General features: G+C 48.8%; 1 protein-coding gene across 2 annotated transcripts in view; it reads right to left on the reverse strand.

Annotated features, from left to right (window-relative positions):
• Nucleotides 1-15,708: 15,708 nt before the first annotated feature.
• MPND (MPN domain containing) overlaps nt 15,709-20,288 on the reverse strand; it is a 432,621-nt gene continuing 428,041 nt past the window's right edge. Inside the window, exon 13 of one of the 2 annotated variants that reach the window (XM_069649374.1) lies at nt 15,709-16,486. In XM_069649374.1, the coding sequence (XP_069505475.1) occupies nt 16,400-16,486 (87 nt within the window). In that variant the 3' untranslated portion in view covers nt 15,709-16,399. The remainder of the gene's footprint in view (nt 16,487-20,288) is intronic. The other variant, XM_069649375.1, reaches the window with a different exon arrangement.

Here is a 20,288-nt window from a genome sequence, read left to right on the forward strand (position 1 = left end):
AGCGACTTTTTAAGTGTGGCGGTCAGTCGTATATAGCTGACTTTTCTGGTGCAACAACAGCAAAAGCTTTCCATTACTAATTGCTAGTCTTTCTTTCTTAAATCATCCCTTACGGCTGTGAGTCTTGATGTAGGTGCAAGCAGCACCTACATCAAGACTAATGAGGTGGCTAGGAGGCGTTTCTCTAAGTGTGGCGGTCAGCCTTATATAGCTGTCTGTTTCTGGTGCACCAGCGAATGTTCTCTATTACTTACTGCTAGTCTTTCTCAAACAAATCATCCTCAATGGGGCTGAGTGACTTTTGTGCAAACAGCCCCCATATTAAGACTACGAGGGGGTCAGGAGGCGGTTTTCCAAAATGTGGAGGGTAGGTGGAACAACCATGAATGCTCTCCATTGTTTAATGAATATCCAAGAGGGTTTGCTGGAAATGCATCAATTTATTGAATGGGCTACTTAAATGTGCCACTAATGAGAATGCCCCAATGGGGGTGCTCATAATTAGGAAAAGACAGCTTTGTAGTAGTTGTACTGTGCCCATTCAGTAGGGTTGCCTGATTAATGTGTGACGAGTGCAAATGGGCAGTTTTTTTTTGGCTTGCCCCTCTCTTACTCTTCACAGATGCTTTTCAATCGTTGAGCATTCGTTGGAGTAACCAACACAGAATGCAAGTTTCTCCTTGTTTGAGAACCACCACTGGTGGCAACAAGTTTATTGCCCTGACAGCCGTGCCGCCCATATGTGCAGCTTTAATTACAAAATCTGCTGCTGTCTAGAGGCTAGGTGTAACAACCATGAATGCTCTCCATTGTTTGATGCATTTCTATGATGGTCAACGACCCCTCTTGGATATTCAGGAATTTACTCACTGGGTTACTTAAATGTGCCACTAATGAGATTGCCCAATGGGGGCGTCATAATTCGAAAAGGACAGCTTTGCATTAGTTGTACTCTGCCCATTCAGTAGGGTTGCCTGATTAAGGTGCGACAAGTGCAAACATGCAGGTGTTTTTTTACTTGCCCCTTTCTTACTCTTCACAGATGCTTTTCAATTGTGGAGCATTCTCTGGAGTAACCAACACAGAATGCACATTTCTCCTTGTTTGAGAACCACCACTGATGGCAACAAGTGTATTGCCTCCACAGTCGTGCCACCCATATGTGCATCTTTAATTACAAAATCTGCTGCTGCCTAGAGGTCATCATTGATTTTTAGATAGACTGCTGTACATGCAAGGTTAGATGGAATAGGAATCATCTTTACATTGTGACACATGGCACCTTCAGTGCAGTAGCACAGGGAAATCTTTCAGATTTCCCAAAGGAATAAATACCTTCTCTTGGTGAAACTATTGTTTCCAAGAGCAGGGAAGTGAAATTGACTTTACTTACATTTTTGTAACTTTCTAGACCCAGCACACACTATCTTACGATACGGTGCTGGAGGGGGTTACTTAGTATCCCCTTTGTCTAGTTTCTCATGTAACAATATTATGTTACCCTTTCTACAGTTAATGGCTGGTGGCATTGGTTTACGTTTAACTACCACTGGGAGTTTTACCGCGGGCTGCGTTCGGAACTGCAGTAAAGCACCCATGGGTGCCCATTTTGTCAAAATGGCCCTGGTCGTCTTTTTTTAACCATTTCTTGCTGGAAAGGTCCTTGAGATTTACTCTGTGCGCCAAACCAGATTTGGTCCCTTTGTTCATTTTGTGTTTTGGCGGGATTCACAAATGAAGCCCGCCTCTGGCTCCAGTATGTCTGGCAGAGGCGGGAAGTGCCCGAAAAATTCCCTGTGCTTAATCCCCTTGGTTACAGGAATGCACCCAAAGGTGATTGGCCGGCTGGCTGTTCGGCAAGGACAACAGCCACCCTGCTGTGTGATTGACAGCTTGGCTCGAGTGAATGGGAGAAACCTACTTAAAAGGCCAGGCATTTTGGTTTGGAAGGCAGAGTCGACCACTGGACGAAGGAATCTGAAGAACTTGGAATAGATGCCTGCTGCAACTCCTTGACCGTTGGTTTTCCCGGTGAAGCCCTGCTGCAGTGCTGAAGCTCCGAATTCGCCTCAACTAGAGAAGCCCTGCAAGGACGACTTCTCCCCTTGAGTTGGTGGGACCAATCATCTCCAAAGTGAACTCGCTTGGACATCCTCTCGAAGCTGGCTGTACTTATGCTGCTGTTGCTGGAACCGAAGTGCCAAGGAGTGGAACACCAAATCAAGTGGATCACTTTTTACTCAGACCCGAGCGCTAGAAAGATTTCCGGACTTCCCAGATGCAGGACTGACCAAGCCTGAGCCACTTCAACATAGTGCTGGACCCCAGAAGCAAGGAAAGTCTGAAGTGTTATCCGAGAACCACAGTGTTGCTATTTGCTGTCAGACGCGAGGAGCCGAAACACCAAAGTCCCACTGAATTGAAGTTTGCCCTTTGCTGTTGCTGACCGTCCCATTGTGTTGCACGAGTCCCCAGAAGTTCTCCCTCTTGTCCCCACGACTGAGGCACAGGAACAAAAGGATCTGCAGAGCCACGCAGGAAAAGAAGCCAGCTGGAACCATTTTTTCTAACCAAAGGTACTGTACAGTATACGAGAACTTACATCTTGTCGCCTTACTTGTTCTCAGTTGAGATCTGTCTTGATTGCTCCTATAGAGTTGCTTGCATCTTCTACACCTCACAAGCCTTGCAGCGTGTGGTCCTACTTTGATTCTACTTCCTTAATATACAAAATCACCAGTGAATTTACCATAGATTTGGCTTCCTATGCCCAATTTCCTCACCTTCAAACGCTTTACCAATGAATATTGCCCATTGGTCCTCTGTTACCCCTGCAATCTCTTACGGCCATACCAGGAACAGCCTCAGATGAGAACAGTGATGCAGACCCACTGGCTGAGCATTGCAGTTTTGAAGTTTAGAAGTATAGGAACCTCACAGAAATCCAGCTTTAAGGTTGGCATCTGTGTTTTATATTTTTTTTTTCTCGCTGTTTTATTCTGTTTTCTCCTCCTCTCTTCCTGCCGCCCTTACTTTTTTCCATGCACTTACTCTATCAGAATTGTCCCTGGACCTAGTATGATAGCAACAAATGTTTGTCTCCTCCACCCTCCTTTTACTTGTCCCCTCCTCCCCTCTCTCCCGCCCGCACTATCTGAGATGTCATCGGGCCTAGTACGATAGTCACTTGTTTTGTTGCTCTCCCTCCTCCTCCCCTCCCTCACCTCTTATTATTCTCCGGCTCTATCAGAAATGTCATCAGTCGCCTGTCTGTTTCCCATTTCCTTCCCATCTGTGGTTTAGCTCTTGCACTATTTGAAATTTCGTCAGGCCGAGTACGATAGTTAATTTCACATTCTTGTTGTTCATGGCCTGAAAGAATGTCAGTTATTTTCCATTGTTCTCGCCCTTGCTGTAAAGCGCTTTGAAACACATTGTGTACAGGCGCTATATAAATAAACTATCATCATGATTTTGATTTATCCGACTCGTGCCCCCGGAGCCAGTATCAGAATTTCCTGCCGTCATTTATCCTTATCAAACTGTTCAAGAATCTCCAGCACATATCATTCTGAGAAAACCGGTGATTCATGAGGCAATTCTTATACCTAGCCATAAGCCCAGCTAGATCTTTGTATTTATCGCCTTTCAATATCGCTTATCGCTTCTTTTTGGCAATAGCGATATCAAAACGGCGTGTCCTATTATCTTTTAATGGGAATGCCTCTACCCATTTGCTAAACATACATACCATTACTAATGAACAAGTTACTTTCTTACCTGGTAACGTTCTTTCGATGGGATGGTCTGACGACGTATTCCATATCTATGACAGGTAATGTCCACAGCTGTGCTTCTTCGGAAAATCTTTGGCGTCTGCGTCCTGCGTCAATGACGTCGATGCGCCGTCTCCGAGGACCTCCGACGGCCGACGTCACCCGATGTGATAAGTAGGACGCACGACGCCCATAGCCTCAGTTATAGTTTTTCCCCAGAATGTGTGCCACCAGTTTTCTGACGGTCAGACACACAAGGCCTTGCGGAACACAAGCTGCAATCGCAAAAGAAATTCTGCAGCGGGGAAGGCATGGAGGGAGCGATATGGAATACGTCGTCGGACCATCCCATCGAAAGAACGTTACCAGGTAGGAAAGTAACTTGTTCTTCGAGGGGATTGGGTCCTCTCACGTATTACATATCTATGACAGACTCCCAAAGCAGTACCAAGCAAGGAGGTGGGAAAGAATTTAGAATACAAATTTAGCATGCCCAATCAAATTGCGGAATAGAGAACTGCCTTGCCAAAGGCAAGATCTTGCCCTCTGATGGAATCGAGGGAATAGTGACGTACAAAAGTATGTACTGAAGCCCAAGTGGCTGCATCACAGATGTGACGAATAGGAACTCCCCTCTGCAGAGCAGTAGACGCAGCCACTCCTCTTGTAGAATGGGCCCGCAAGCCAGCCGGAGGGTCCTTACCCGCCAAGCGGTAACACTCAGAGATAGCTAAAATAATCCAACGAGACAGTCTGTTTCGTCACAGCTTGTCCCAAACGCTTTCCAGCGTAACCAATGAAAAGTTGATCGTCCACTCTGACCCGGGACATGCGCGAAATATAAAAGCTCAACGCTCTCTGAGGATCAAGCCTATGGAGCCTCTCCTCTTCCTTACCAGGATGTGGAGGAAGATAGAACGCCGGAAGAACAACCTTCTGGCTCAAATGAAATTCCGAAACCATCAAGAAAAGGACGAACTCTAAGGACAACCCTGTCCTTATGAAACACAGTGAAGGGTGGCTTAACTGAAAGTGCCTGTAACTCACTCACTCTGCGAGCGGAAGTAACCGCAACCAAAAACACAGTTTTCAGAGTCAACAGCCTCAAAGGGCAGGAATGTAAAGGCTCAAACGGAGCACCCATAAGAAACTTAAGAACAAGGTTTAAATCCCAACCTGGCACCAAAAAAGGTGACGGAGGGAACACATTAGTGAGCCCTTTCAAAAACTGCGAAATTAAAGGAATCTTAAAATAGGAACACTCTTCAGACGAGCGCTTCAATATGGCAGCGCCGCCAGGTAACCTTTAATGGTCCCCACTTGAAAGCCCCTGTGGGCCAAAGAAAGCAAAAAAGACAAAACCATGGGAATGTCACATTCAAAAGGATTCCACATTCTGAACTCTGCACCAGTCGCAGAACTTTCTCCAACGCCAACGGTACAGAGACTTTATTGCCGGCCGCCTGGCTGAGAGCAACACCTCTATCACGTCTTCTGGGAGGTCCCAATCCATATACCTCAACCTTTCAGAAGCCAAGCGTGAAGATTGAGGGATCTGACCTCTGGATGGAGAACCTGACCCCCCCTCCCGTGAGAGCAGATCGTCTCGGTAGGGAAGACGACGTGGAGGGCAGATGGACAAGTCTAGAAGGTCCGGGTACCACGTCCCCCGGACCCACGCCGGAGCAATGAGGATCATCCGGGAACCGAACCTCCGCAGCACTTGCGGGATGACGGGGACTGGAGGAAACGCGTACAGCAGTGGGAACGACCACTCCACCACGAACGCGTCTCCTAAGGCTCCTTTTGGAGGAAATTCCCGCAAGCAAAACCTTTCGCACTTCCGGTTGACACTGGAGGCGAAGAGATCCACTTGAGGGGTCCCCCAAAGGGCAAAGATCTCCAGGAGAATCTCCCGCCCCCCCCCCCTTTTTGTTGAGGTAGTGCATGGCCACCGTGTTGTCCGTTAGAATCAGGACACTCTTTCCACGCACAGTCGGCAGAAAAGCCTTCAGGGCTAGCCTGACGGCCCTCGGCTCCAACAGATTGATATGGAGTCTGGACTCCGACGGAGACCAACAACCGCTGACTGTCAACTCGTTGGCATGAACTCCCCATCCCGTGAGGGATGCGTCCGTCACGATCGCAGCCAAAATGGGGACCCCTTCAACAGATTGCCCTCGACGGCCCACCACAGAAGGTCCCGGGCTACCGATGACAGCACCTGAACAGGGTCCGACAGCCTGCCGGAAGACTGAGACCACTGGAGCTTGAGTGCCCACTGCAAAGATCTCATCCGCAGACGAACCTCTGGCACCAGAAGAATGCAGGATGCCATGAGGCCGAGCAGTCTCAAGAACTCGGACGCTGGGAGATTCTGGGCAAACTGAAACGTGTGCACCATCTGCTGAATGTGAAGAGCCCTCACCTGAGGAGGAAAACACTGCCCCAGGGACGTGTCGAGCACAGCTCCGATGTACTGGAGCCGCTGCGTTGGTGTCAAATGGGACTTCTTTAAATTGAGGGAGAAGCCCATCCTGTGAAGGGAGTGGCAGGTGATGGACAGATGATCCAGAACTTGCTCGGGAGAGCTCCCCCTGATCAACCAATTGTCCAGGTAGGGGTAGACGTGAATCCCCCCCTTTCCTGAGATGCGCTGCCACCACCACGAGCTTGGTGAAAACCCTCGGGGCAGAGGTCAATCCGAACGGCAGGACCCGAAACAAAGTACGAGTCGCCAACCGCGAACCTCAGGTACTTCTTGTGCTTGGGATGGATCGGCACATGGAAGTAAGCATCCTTGAGGTCGAGAGACACCAACCAGTCCTGAAGTTGAAGGGCCTGGAGGACTTGAGAAAGAGTCACCATCTTGAACTTGTCCTTCCTGAGGAGTTTGTTCAAACCGCGCAAGTCCATGATGGGTCTCAATCCCCTGTCTTTCTTCGATATCAAAAAATAAGGGGAATACCATCCCTTGTTCCTCTCCGCTACAGGCACCAGTTCTATGGCGCCTTTCTCCAGCAGGGCTTGAATTTCCTGCGCAAGGAGCGGATCCGGACTCTTCAAAGAGAGGCTCCCTGGTGGATTGTCGTGAGGCCTCTGCCGAAAAGGAAGACAGTAGCCATGGTTTATGATCTTCAGAACCCACACATCCGAAATAATGGCTTGCCACTATACAAGATGCTGCGCCAGACTTCCCCCAACCGGCGAACCATGGGACCTGGCCTCATGACTGAGTGGTAGCGGCTGCGGCGTTGCCCGAGGGCAAAGAGGCAACTGCCCGAGCGGCCTTGGCACCTCGAGTACCTTTATTTCCACCTCTGGCACTCTTACGGTGGCCTCTTTGACTGCTAGCTCCCCTCGCTTTACTGAAGGGTGAGTAATAGCGAAAGGAACTTCCCCTCCATTGCTGTCCCGTAGGACGAATAGGCGGAGGTTAACGAACTGCAGCGCCCAACGACTTCGCTGCAGCTTTGGAGGTCTGCAACCTCTCGAGGCTCTCGTCAGCCTTGCTGCGAAAAAGGTGTTCACCGTCAAAATGCATGTTGAGGAGCCGGGACTGCACATCAGGACCGAACCCAGACTTCCGCAACCACGCAAATCCATTACGGTGCTCGCCGCCATGGACCGGCTGACACAATCCGCCAAGTCCAAACCCGACTGAACGGCCTCACACATGGCATCCTTGCCATCCTGAACCATAGCAAGGAAACCATCCCGTTCGTCCCCTTCGGGAATATGTTCAGCCGCTAATGCAACACAGTTCCAGAGAGTGTGTGTGAAACGAGACAAGGCACATATGGAGTTGGCCGCCTGAAGCGCCATTCCCCCAGAAGAAAACACTTTCTTCGTCCAGCCGTCAAAACGTTTGTCGTCCCTATCCGGAGGGATGGTAGGATCCGACGCCTGCTTTGCCCGGGACCGTAGCCGCCTGCACCACCAAACTCTCTGGAGTGGGGTGCCTAGACAAGTAGCATGGGTCACTACTGGCTGGACGGTATTTTCGCGACAAAGACTTGCCCACTGCCGTGAGACTCTCCGGAGCAGTCCAAGCCGCCGCCACCCTTCTCTGCAGAGCCATATGAAAAGGCAAAACTGGGTCAGTGGTTGGACCCTCGACACCACCTCCTCGAAAGGCGCCGAATGAGTCGGCGCCGGCGTTGACAGAAAAGACGTCGAGCGAATCAGCGTCGACACAGACCTCGAAGCCGGAGCTCCGAGCGTGTCTCTCGACGACCTAGGCGCCGACTGTGTCGACGACCCCCTCTGAGGCAGAGCCTCGAGAGAAATCGTCGACGGCCTCGGCGCCACAGGCATCGACGTCTTCTTCGAAGACGGCACAGGGTCACGCGGTCTCGATCGCGTCAAGGACCGGGACCTGGAATGGGCATGGAGAGAACGGCTACCCTTGTCCGAGCGGGAACTCTCCCGCGAGCCGTGCCGACCACCCGAGCCCGAAGGCGTACGGGCGGTGTCTCTCGACCGGTGGCGATTCAAGAAACGCTAGCATCTGCTTCCCAAAGGAAGCCCATTCCTCCGGTGTCGTTTGCATGGAGGGATAAGTGACCCGCCGACGGGCGGAGTCCTCGGAAGAGGATGGGGAAGGCGACCTATGCTGGCACTTCCGGGAATGCCTCGAAGAGGCAAAGGAGTGGCGAGACCGACTTCCGGAAGGAGACCCACTGGACTTCCGACGATGCGGAGTGTCGCCCCTTGAGTCATCCGTCGAAAGCCCCGCAGACCTCGACTTCCGGGGCTTAGACACCCGGCCTACCGACAGCTTCTTCTTGCGTTACCGCAAGGCCTTTGCCGTGAGCGACTGGCAGTCGACACAGTCGTCCGTATCGTGGGCCTCCACGAGGCACCAAAGGCAGGCATCGTGCGAGTCCGTGACCGACATCTTGGACCCACAGTCCCAGCATTTCTTGAAGCCCGGACGCGGGGTTGAAGACGACATCGCCACAAACAGGTCTCCACAACAAACCGAACAGGTTCAACAAACCGAGAATTGAAAACAGCAAACTCCAACGAGTCGAGGCGTACCGAGATTCACGAAGCGAACACATGGAACTGAGGCTATGGGCGTTGTGCGTCCTACTTATCACATCGGTGACGTCGGCCATCGGAGGAGGTCCTCGGGGACGGTGCATCAACGTCATCGACGCAGGCGCCAAAGATTTTCTGAAGCAGCACAGCTGTGGACATTACTTGTCATAGATATGGAATACGTCGGAGGACCCAATCCCCTCGAAATATAGTTATTTCCTTGACATGGAGGCAATTCAATGAAGTCCATTTGTAGGGCTTCAAAAGGGAACTCTGGAGGTCTAAAATATCCTTTTGGTGCACCTGCTCCTTTGCTAAAAATATGGACCGCACAAACATGACAGTTTTTACAATACGCAATTGATGCTGGTCTTAATTTGGTATTGCTCCATACTGTAGTGAGCAATTTGTACATTCCCTTTGCACTTAGATGAGACAGGCCATGGGCGTAAAACATTTGGGAGATTTATTATTTGTTTGGCAACTTCTACCTGTTTCCATTCTGTGAGTCCACCCAGCATCAGTCTATACATTTCTCATGCAGTTTCCAATCCTGAAGCTCTTACTCGGTGGCCTCAGCCTGAATAGCTTGTACTGTCTCAAGGGTATTATCAAATATAATAGTCTCTGGCTGCATCATGTGTGTGACATACATAAGGGATACAGGGGGATTGTGCAGTTGCCTTTGCAATTTGGTCAGCAATAGCATTACCTTTTCTTACATCACCTACAACAGTCTTGTGTGCGCTGCCTTTGGTGTCTAGTTTCTTTGGCAGGGTCAATGTATATAATAACTTCGAAATCAATGTATCATGTATTTTTGTCCCATGTGAAGTTAAAAATTCTCTCAGCCCACAAGCATCCAAAGTTGTGAGCTATTCCAAATGCATATTGGCTGTCAGTGTAAATATTAACTACAAGACCGGAGCCCAACTCAAAAGCTTGGGTAAGAGCAATGATTTCAGCTAACTGGGCTGAATGCTGAGGAATCCTACAGGTTTCAACTATTGTTTTTAAGGTTGTAATGTAGTAATGTAGTATGCTGTCGTGGAGGTACCAACTGGTAATTTGAAACTTGAGCCATCTACCTATAATGCACCATCAGGTTTATCAATCAGGGTATCCACCAAGTCTACCTGTCCCTTTGTTTCATTATCTGTTATTATTATAAAATGATGCCTTACTTTTGATTCATCCAATGGGAAGGGTAGCAAGGTGGCAGTATTTAGCGTGTTACACTGTTGTATGGTTATGTTTGGAGCCAATAACGTCAGCTCATATCTAGTCAACTTGCCATTTGTCAGGTGGTGTTTTAGTTTTAATAATGAGACATCAATTGCATGTGGCACAGACAATGTAACTTGGTGTGTATTATGGCATTGGTTCATAGAAATAGCTGCAGCCGCTCCACCCGTTAAACATTTTGGCAGTGCTTTTGCCACTGGCTCTGATGCAGAAGTAAAATATGCACATGGTCTGTTTTTACCGCCTTGCTGTTGAGTTGGTGCAGATAACGCACAGCCTTGTTTTTCATGCACAGACAATGTAAATGGGTTAGTATAATCAGTAGTGCTCAAAACGGGTGAATTACATAAAGCAGATCTTAAAACATCAAAATGCTCTTGCTGAGCAGCAGTCCATGGCAAGGGGACTGGAGTGCTACTCAGTGTTAGTTCTAACAGTGATTTTGCTAAAAGCGAAAAATTGGGAATCCACTGCCTGCCAAATGAAATCATCCCTATAAACCATCCGACACCTTTCTGTGTGACAGGGACAGGTATTTTCATTGTAGCCTCTTGACGTTGAGGGTGTAATCTTCTCTCCCCTTTTGACAATAAATGTCCTAAATAGGAGACCTGGGTTTTACAGAACTGTCAGTTTTTTAGGGTCACTTTGTCTCAGCAGTGCTAAAAATTGCTCTTGGGTGTCTGCAGCTATCAACAAATCAGTATTGGAGCAGTATGGTATTTGCAGTTGGTGTAAACATGGCTAGCTGTGTTTTCAATGCCTGGCTGTAAATACTTGGGCTTTCAGTGTAACCCTTGGGAGCCCGACAGAAAGTATATGACTGCCCCGCCACATTAAAAGCAAACGGATACTGACTGTCCTCATGGATTGGAATACTTAAAAAAAGCATTTTGAGGTCCAAGACAGTAAAATATTGGGCTGAATGCAGTATCATGGGGAACAGGGAAGTCATGTCTGGCACTACTGCATACTGTGGTTCTACAATTTTATTGCTCGGAGATCAATAATCAGTCTCCATTGTGCTGGAACACAAGGTTTCCCATCAATCTGCTTTTGTACAGGAATAATTGGGCTGTTACAGGGACTCCCCACAATTTCTTTTAGAATCCCTTTAACTAGTAAATCATGTATTACAGGATTAATTCCTTCTAACCCTTCCTTGGGTATTTTATACTGGGGAATTTGCAGTAATACTGTACTGGGCTTAACCCGTATTTTCAGTAGGTCAGCTACCTACCATACAGCCTACATCATTAGATCCTGTGGCCCATATCATAGGGTCAATGCCCTTAAGTTCAGGTGGCAAATCATTAGCTATGTAGTCTATTGTACTGTAATAATCCTCATAATAATCCCTAGCTGAATACTGCTGGCCTTACCTAGGGTCAAAATAATTATGCTGTTGCTCATTCTCTTCCGGTGTCCCAGTATTTATTATGCTGTTCCTGGCCTTGGTCCTTTTAAAAGTTCCTCTCGTCATTCCTCACCCATATGAGTGTCGGCGTCCTCTCTGGCGCAATGGACACTCCCTTATCAAGTGGTCTTCTGGCTTGCAAAATGACACCCAGTGTCTATCATCCCTGATCCATCACATAGTGGGGCACTACCACCTCTTACTCCTCTATGCATTCCTCTTCCCCTTTGTATATGTATACTACCCCTGCCTCTTTTTGGAAAGGCTTGTTGCATTAATGCTCTGGTTTTTAACATCTTTTTTTCCTTTTCCCGTTTTCCTTAGCATGGTGGTTTGTATAATACCTAGCCATGTTCAATATTTGAGTAGCACTTTGCGTTGGCCAGGTGGACACATGTTTGAATGTCATTTTTTTAAGTGAGGTAACAACCCGTCAACAAAACGGGAAAACAAACGCTTCAATTTATCCCAATTCATTTGCTTGCAGGGAACCGCTTGCTGGATACGTATCATTAGCAGTGCTGGAAGAGCTATTATTTCTTCAGACAATTTTCTAGTCTTCCCTCTTTCACTCGCTGCCACAGTCCGCTCATCCCACTTTATGACAGGATCTAAACTGTTTTACATTCTGCATTGGCGTCATATATCTGCCTGGAGTATACATGAGAACAGTTGATTTATATCATCAAGTGTTAGCGGATATCTCTATAAGATGTGGTCAGTCTCAGTATACCACTGCTCAGGATTTTGACTGATATCGGGGTAATCTTTCATAAAAAGCAGTAACTCCATTCTGTTCCAGGGAATGTGGACCTGGTGTGTGGAGTTATCAGTATCAAACCCATGCACTTGTCGCATAGGAAACATTTGAGTTACCATAGACTTTGTTCAGGCATTTATGACCCAAAATAGGAATTTTTACACCATTTTTGGATCCATGCCAACACTACCCTTTCTGCGGTTACTGTGTCATAGGTTGTAATCCTGTGGGCATGAGGTGGCGAGAAGAGCGCTTTATCACCAGGTATCTTTATAGGGGTTTGGGGGAGGCCTTTTAACCATTAAACATTGCAAAAATGGGTCTGTCTCATCCGCTAAGGTCACTCCTAATTTGCGTCAGTGTTAAGGAACAAGCCTTCGCTACATACACACCCTTAATTTTCATATCTTCAGTCTCCCTATTCCCAATCCTTTGTCATCTCTTTATGATCATATGTGTGTGCTTTGTGTTTTTTGGATTGTGGTTTACGTTTTTCATCTGTTCTTCTCTTGTAGATTTTTGTCCAGCATAATCTTCCCATTGTCTATATGTTTCCCATTTCAAGGGTCTAATTGCCTTATTGCCTTTAGCGGCTAATGCTTTTTGTAGGTACGTATTTTCTCTAGGTCAAAAGATCCATGCACAGGAAACTAACTCTGGTTTGGTGGTAGTGTATTTATGCCATTCTTGCAGGAACACCACCACCCCCAAGCCCTTTTTAATCAGCAATTCCCATCCTGGTGTACCTTCCCAGGGGAATAGGCACATGTCTTTCTAATTCTGAACGACTCTTACAACATTGCCACCCACAACATCCTTTAGTACATGAATTTCCTATTTCTGTCACAGTAACTGTTTCTTGTAATCACAAGGTTGCATTGATAATGGCCCACTTTACACAGTGGTCAAACAATGCATTCATAACATCAGACCTCGCAACATCATTCTGTATTAAATGATCATGCTCTTTGCATGAAACAGCCTTGCCCTTTTTAGCAGTCTTCTGTGCCAGCGCATCCACAGGAGTGTAAGTCTCCATTCCACACACAGGCGGGGGAACATCGACACGTTGATCTCTGCAACCAAAGAGACTGGCTGGAGGGTGAAAGTTATGGCTGCAGGAGACCTCTGTCCAACTCGTGCAGTGTGCTCCATGACCTCCACGGTCCTCTGCCTGCTCTCTGTCGTGGCAGAATAGTCCAAGAGGATCTTACCTGCAACAAGATCCCATCTGGGGTACCAATATGTGGCCAATAACTCTCTTGATGCCCACCTGACCATAGCCAGCAGAATGAGACACCAGCACAGAATGTTTCAAAGACACTCGGTCATAGTTTTGTCATAATACGCTTAAGCAAAGACAAATGACAGCAACTGCTTCGTCCATGCTTCTGTAGTTATTATGCAAACAAACAACCTATATACACTGTTACATTGCTTCATGACAAGTGTTAAAAAAGCAGGCCAAATCCGAACATGTAGTTGGGGGTCTCAGGCTACATTGGTGCAGCTGCTTAACTGAACTTTTTTCACTCCCGGAGCCTGTTCAAAGAATAAATGTGTACATGCAGAGCAAAAGGGGTTTCTTACTGCTAGACAAGCATTCTATGGTCATGTGCATAGATCAACTGATTAGAAAACTAATGTTCACTCATTTTGCAAAGGCAAGGAGGGGGGTGGGGGGGGGAACGGGGATGAAAAACAAAACAAAAAATGGTCCTACTATGCCTTGTTACATTTGGATCGTGCAAAAGCAGTAACCAGAAGAGCAGAGGGCATGTGGGTTTAGTGAGTGCTAAAGGAGGCCAACTGTACAGAGCAAGGGGAAAGCAGGTCCACACGATAAGTGTGAGGGACATTTGAATTGCGTTCCACTAGTCCTGATAGTAACATTGTCAGTATAACTGTATCATTCCTGAAACTGAATAAGTGACATAGTTTACTACCAATAGGGTTTGCTTACATTGAATTGCATACAACCATTCTAAAAGTCTAATAATGTGGTTTTACTCAACTTGAATTGCATACTGATGTTCTAAATGCGTTTACCCGAAGTATTGTGTGGGTTTTTGTATTGCATGCATTTTTATATTGTGTTTATGACTTAGAATAGTACTTACTATTTCTAATGAATTGTCTTTGCCTGTGTAGTAACAATTATTTCTTCAATATATATGTGTATAAGTGTTTCTTTGGACCATATGTATGCTACACGTTCTTTGAACCTTCATTAAGCCCTCTCTTCCTCCTAAGATAAGCCTGACTGTTCTGCTACAGTACTGTTACCTTGAGTGGTACTGATTTATACTGAGAGTTGGGTTTTCTGTACTGCCCAAGGATAGTCTTATTTGGGATTTAAACTGGACAGATTTCTAACATCCATCCAAAGGCCTTTATGTCTACCAGCCATGAAATAGGTTTAGTCTGCCCCCCTCCTCACTCGAACCCAGGTGAGGCAGAAAGCAGCAACTGGAAATCAAAGGGACAAGTCCCTGCCCATGGGGAGTGGAGAAATCCCTATTTAAGTCCAGCAGCTCAGTCGCGCAGTGTGCATTGATTGAGCAAGTTGTGGCTTGTGGTTGATGGAGATTTTTAGTGCAATACGACGACTGTGGAGGAGTGAAACCTGTTGGAGGTGAGAGGAGGTGGTGAGAATCTAGAGCAGGGATAACAACATGAGATGGTAGAGTTGGAGGAGGGGGTTGTTTCAGGAGGACGTGGCGAGTTTGCAGGAGGGTCTGAAAAGCTTGTGGATGTGGTTATAACAGAGGGAAGAGAGAGTTTGTAGAATGTGGTAAGATCAGGAGGAGAAGATTCTATCAGCAGAAAGTGGAAAGAGTCTGGAGGTGGTGGTAGTAACCTTAGGGGGGAGGGATAAAGATTAGGAGGTGGTGGTTATAGCAAGTGGAGTAAGAGTCAGGAGAAGACTGTGATTGCAGGCAAAGGTGGTGGCAACAACCAAAGAAAGTGCTGGCTAGACAGAAAGCGTAGGACGGAATGAGGAGAGCAGAGGCAGGAGGGAGATGTGACACTCTGGCAGAAAGCTCTGACTAAAAGGAAACTTAGTCTTGCACACCCAGTCCTCTTTTCTTCTAAGTGGAAAAGGGGCATGGAGAGCAGAGAGGTAGGGTACCTACAGCTTGTGAGGGCACACAGAGGTGTATCATCCAGGAATAGACAGTGATTTAGATTGGCTAAATGAGTCTTGTTGCTTGATAGCCGTCGATAAAGGGCTCAGACAGACATCTTGTATCTAGCTAGTGGGCAAGGAGCGGCAACCACCCTGGAACGAGAGGGTGAGTGACTTAGTTTGGTGTTCCCTAAGACTTTTTATTTTGCTAATTTGACTTGTGTTGATTGTTTTGCACTGTAAAAATAAAACACACCACGCTGCCTGAGCCCAGTTGTGTGTGCATTTTGCTGAGCCTCTGGGACAGCTGTCATTCAAATAAGAAACCACAACCCACAGTTAATTTATTTTATTATCAAAATCCCAAATAATGCCACTCTACGTCATAGTGACATGAAGTGCATACCAGAATGAGGAGTGAAAAGTAACTACTCAAGAAGATTTGGAATTGCAGAGTGCATAGCTCCTCTTCAGTCTGTCGGTGCTAGAACACGACTTTTTGTGAACAGCTGGCAGTATGGAGCAAAACAATAACTTTCATCACTCAAAATATTTACATTTCACTCTACTGCAGAGGAGGAGGATTGGGAGAGGCAATGACGCAGTGGAGACGCTATGATTATTTACAATGGAAAAAAGAAATCCAGTTGATTACCGCAAACTGAAAACCAGTGCAGTGCCAGAATTGAATTGCATACATATTTTTCCATGACTGGTGGCTTTGTCAGGATTTCTCTGCAATTCCCTTTTGGTCTTTGATGTCAGACATGGTTCATAATGACAGTAGTACAATGTTGAAAATGTCGTCGAGTAATTGATGTAAAAGAAAAATGAGTCACAACATAGTCTCACTTGTACTTGCATGGTATTATCCGGTGATGGTTTCTCCTTGTCTCAGAAGGAGTCTGCACTTTCTAATTGGCAGTGGCCATGAACACTGCCCTGTGCTTGCCGCAAGTGAGCTGGTTATGACACCGGAACATACTGTTTCACTTTACGCGTGTGTTTCTTTCTCTTTCACTGGCTCATTTGAGATGCTTAAGAAGACTGAAGACCTGCTCCAGAACAAGATTGAATCCTTGATCTTTGGGTGTTCTGCCTGCCAGAGACCCCTGAAATAAAAAGGCAAGGCATTAGTGGCAGCTGAATAGGAACCAAGTGACAGCCCTTTTCAGGAACTTTGCAGGATACTGCTCCTCCTCCTGCAAAGAACATGTTTTAAATATGGCGCATTGTACAGCATATTTCTGAATGGAAATTGAAAAAAAACATATACAGTGTGAGAATCCAGAAGGCGTCCTCATATTTTCTCCCTCTGGAACCCTTGCTCATGTGGCCACAGAAGAGCCATCGCTTGTATATCCCGACCCTGGGGGGCAGACAAGCGAGGGAGGATAACCTGAGTAGGAGGACCCTGGGGAGTGGGAAGAGGATGCCCTCACCCACCTGTGAGGCAAAAAAAACCTTGGGGTCATCTTTGACTCCTCTCACTCTTTCTCTCCACACATCACAGACCTTGCAAATAAGTCCAACTTTCAGCTTCAGCTCCTCAGGGGCATTCTACCTTTCCTCACCTTCCCCCAGAAGCTCAATGTCTTCAGAGCCCTGGTTCTCTCTAGGCTGGACTACTGCAACAACCTCTTACTCAATCTGCCTATCTCCACCCACTAATCCAGAATAGGACTGAGAGGCTTATCCTTGGCCTCAAGCCCAGGGACAGCATCTCTTCAGCCCTAAAATCTCCCCACTGGCTCCTGGTGACCGCAAGAATCATCTTCAAGACCCGTTGCATCATCCACAAGGATGTCTGGGGCCTGTGACCTATTTACATCCAGCTTTCCCGTCTCTAAATACCTCCCGGCAAGAGTCCTTCAGTCCTCTGGCTCAAACTCTCTGCAGGTTCATCGCTTCTCCAAGCAGGGAGTGGGGGGTAGATCCCTCTCCTTGGCTGGTTCCTCCCTCTGGAACAGCCTCCTTGGTTCCCTCAGACTTGAGCCAGATCTTCTCAAGTTTCGGAAACATTTCATGACCTTTTTTTTTTTCCCCTCCTTCCTTCCCTCTCCCCCCTCCTGAGCGAATGCTTTCCCCTACCGCTGTGACTAGGGCCTGGTCCCTTCAGATTCATACAGTGGCCAGACCACCCCCTACCAGTTCCCCCTGCATCCCTTGCCCACAGGTTCCCTTTCCCAGACTAGCCCAATCTGGTCCTCCTTCCACTGCACGCATCCTTCCTTTCCCCTGGCAGTTGCAGCCTTGGCCCCCAAGCACTTGCCCATCCCCCTCCCTTTGGGTACCCCCCACTCCTGCATTTATCCCTCTACCCCCACTGCTCTTAACACCCCATCATGCACTTGCATGGTAGGATTGTCACATGGCCAATATAAGTTTTGTTCTACTTTTTCCCCATGCTGCTCCCTCACCCCCATCTTGTCTTGTGGTGCATGGAAACACTTGTGTACAGTAGCCATATAAATGTCCAATAAATAAGACACAGTATCCATCATTCTCCAGCATGGGGTCTGGCATGGATTCACATGCTCATGAATATTCCCCGTCGTCAGGGGGAATCCTCGGTAAAGAAAAAACCAGTATCAGTTTCGTTTCTGATCTGTCTTTCGTAGTAATAACCAATCACTGGTCTCTGCGTCATACTGACCACAGCCAATGACTGCCCTCTACCTAAGCACCGCCTCTGGCAGCCATCTTCAGATTTTTACCGCACGTTCATGTGTTGGGATCCTCGTGCTATTGCTCTCGAGCGTTAGTGCTATTTCTTCACGTTTTTTTTAGGTCAAAAGAGCCTCAAGCTCCACCGACTCTCCATCCGATCAACAGGGACCCGTGTTGGATTCGTCTGCGCCCCTCAAGGGTGAAGAATTCGTCGAGCTACGCTTTTGGAGGACTCCAGAAGCTTCTCAGGCCCGGACATGGCCCAGGAGAAGGGAAGCTCGACGCCCAGAAAGCTGTTCAGGGTCTGCCCTGGATGGCAGCTGCAGAACGTCTTTAAGGAGGACGAACACTCCTTTTGTCTCTACTGCTTACATGAGGACAAGACGCACGTGGAGAAGGACTGTGCGTTTTGCGGCAATATGTCGGAGCGGACCATGAAGGACCGCCATCAACGTCTCGCCAACTGGCTGGAAGGGAAGAGCCCGTCAGGCGAGAAGAAGAGGAAGAAATCCGAGCGGTCTTCTAAGACCTTTGAGGACGCCCCAGCGACGGGGGGTCCAACACAAGGCCAAGCACCGCGAGTCCGCTGGCACCGGGAGCACCGAACGGTCGGGCTCTACGGGCGCCAGGCAGGGCGCACCCTCCCCGGCACGTTCAGCCACGAGCCAACGCTCTGGGTCGGGTAAGAGGAAGGGCGAGCACCCGGCGAAGCTCCTGGAGAGGCCCCGATCGAGCTCTAAGGCCCCATCGGAGGGGGAGCGAGGCAGTGTCCCCCCCCTCAAGGATAAGGCGGTGAGCGCACCTAAGGTGGTGAAGGCCTTAATCCATCCGGCCAAGCCCTCTATCGAAGCTGTCACGGCGGCCCTGGCTCAGCCTGCGGAGGCTACACCAGTGGTGGCGACCTCGGGGCTCAGAGTCTCCCTGCCACCTCGGAGGGAGTCCTCTTTTGTACCCATCGATAGGACCCCCGTGAAATCCCCGGCGGGGAAGAAAAAGGGGGGGGCAGGGCGACGTCGTAGATTCGGCTTCAACCTCGGAGGAAGAGCTGATCGAGGTCTTAAGCCAGGGCCTTGGCGTGGAAGAAGTCCGGCCCGTCGGGATGGATCAAGACGCAGGTGACGACGACATCGTCGAGGGTGCCGACAGGGCCCCTGATCGCCCGTCGGATTCCCCTCTGCCAGCGCCGCAAGACAACTCGGCGGCCATTTTGTTGGCTATACAGTCCTTATGCTCAGAGATGAGGACGAGACTACCGTTGCCGACGGAGGAACCTCTCCCGTCGGGGGATCCTGAACCGGGACCTTCTGGTGTTCCCCCGCCCAAGAAAAGAAGGATTCACCCTTCACCTCCTTTTCAGCCGTCGCGCCCCGTCCAGCCCTCCTCCCCGTCCACCCGAGGGGATGATACGGGGACTGACACGGCAGCGACGGGCACGGACGACGAGGTATACGACGAGGATCTACCGTCGTCACCTCCCACCAGGGCTTCTCCGCCCGACAAGATTGGATCGTTCCACTCCATGATCGCCAGGGCATCCGAGCTTTTCCAACTCTGCCCTGAGGAGAAGAAAAAGGAAGGATTCCTTTATCAACGGCGCGAGGCCAAGTGGAAGACGGTCCTCGCGGTGCCTCTACTGGACGACATTTGGGATGAGGGCCTCGCCCTCCTCAAGAACCCTTCCACGACGCCAGCTAGAAGAGACCGGTACGAGAAGAAGTACCGGGTCCCGGACGCGGCCCCCCTGTGCCTCCGGGCGCAGCCTACCCTGGACTCTGTCGTCTCCGCGGCGGCCAGGAAGAAAGCAGGGGGGGGGGTGCGGCCTCCACATCGACTTCCCCACCGGACGGCAAGGGAAAGAAATTGGACGCTATGGGACGCAGGGTCATCTCGTCTGCAGCGACGACGATTAAAGCGGCCAACGCCTTGGCTATCGTGGCCCGCTACGACAGGGAGCTATGGTACAAACTGGCTCCCCTGCTGGACTTCCTACCGGACGACAAGAGGGCGGATGCCCTGGAGATCCTACAGGAAGGTGAGGTGGCGTCGGACCACGCCATCACTATTGCGACGGACATCGCCGACACTGGGTTTCGCCAGTTGGGCAACGGCGTGTGCCTTAGGCGGCGTGGATGGCTCAAGGCTACGGACTTCCGTCAAGACGTACAGACCAGAGTCCTGGACATGCCGTTCGATGGGAACAACCCGTTTGGGAAAACAGTGGACGATTCCCTTCAGGCCATTAAA

This window comes from Ambystoma mexicanum, chromosome 1p (genome assembly GCF_040938575.1).
Source record: "Ambystoma mexicanum isolate Mex_15411 chromosome 1p, UKY_AmexF1_1, whole genome shotgun sequence".
Taxonomy (NCBI): domain Eukaryota; kingdom Metazoa; phylum Chordata; class Amphibia; order Caudata; family Ambystomatidae; genus Ambystoma; species Ambystoma mexicanum.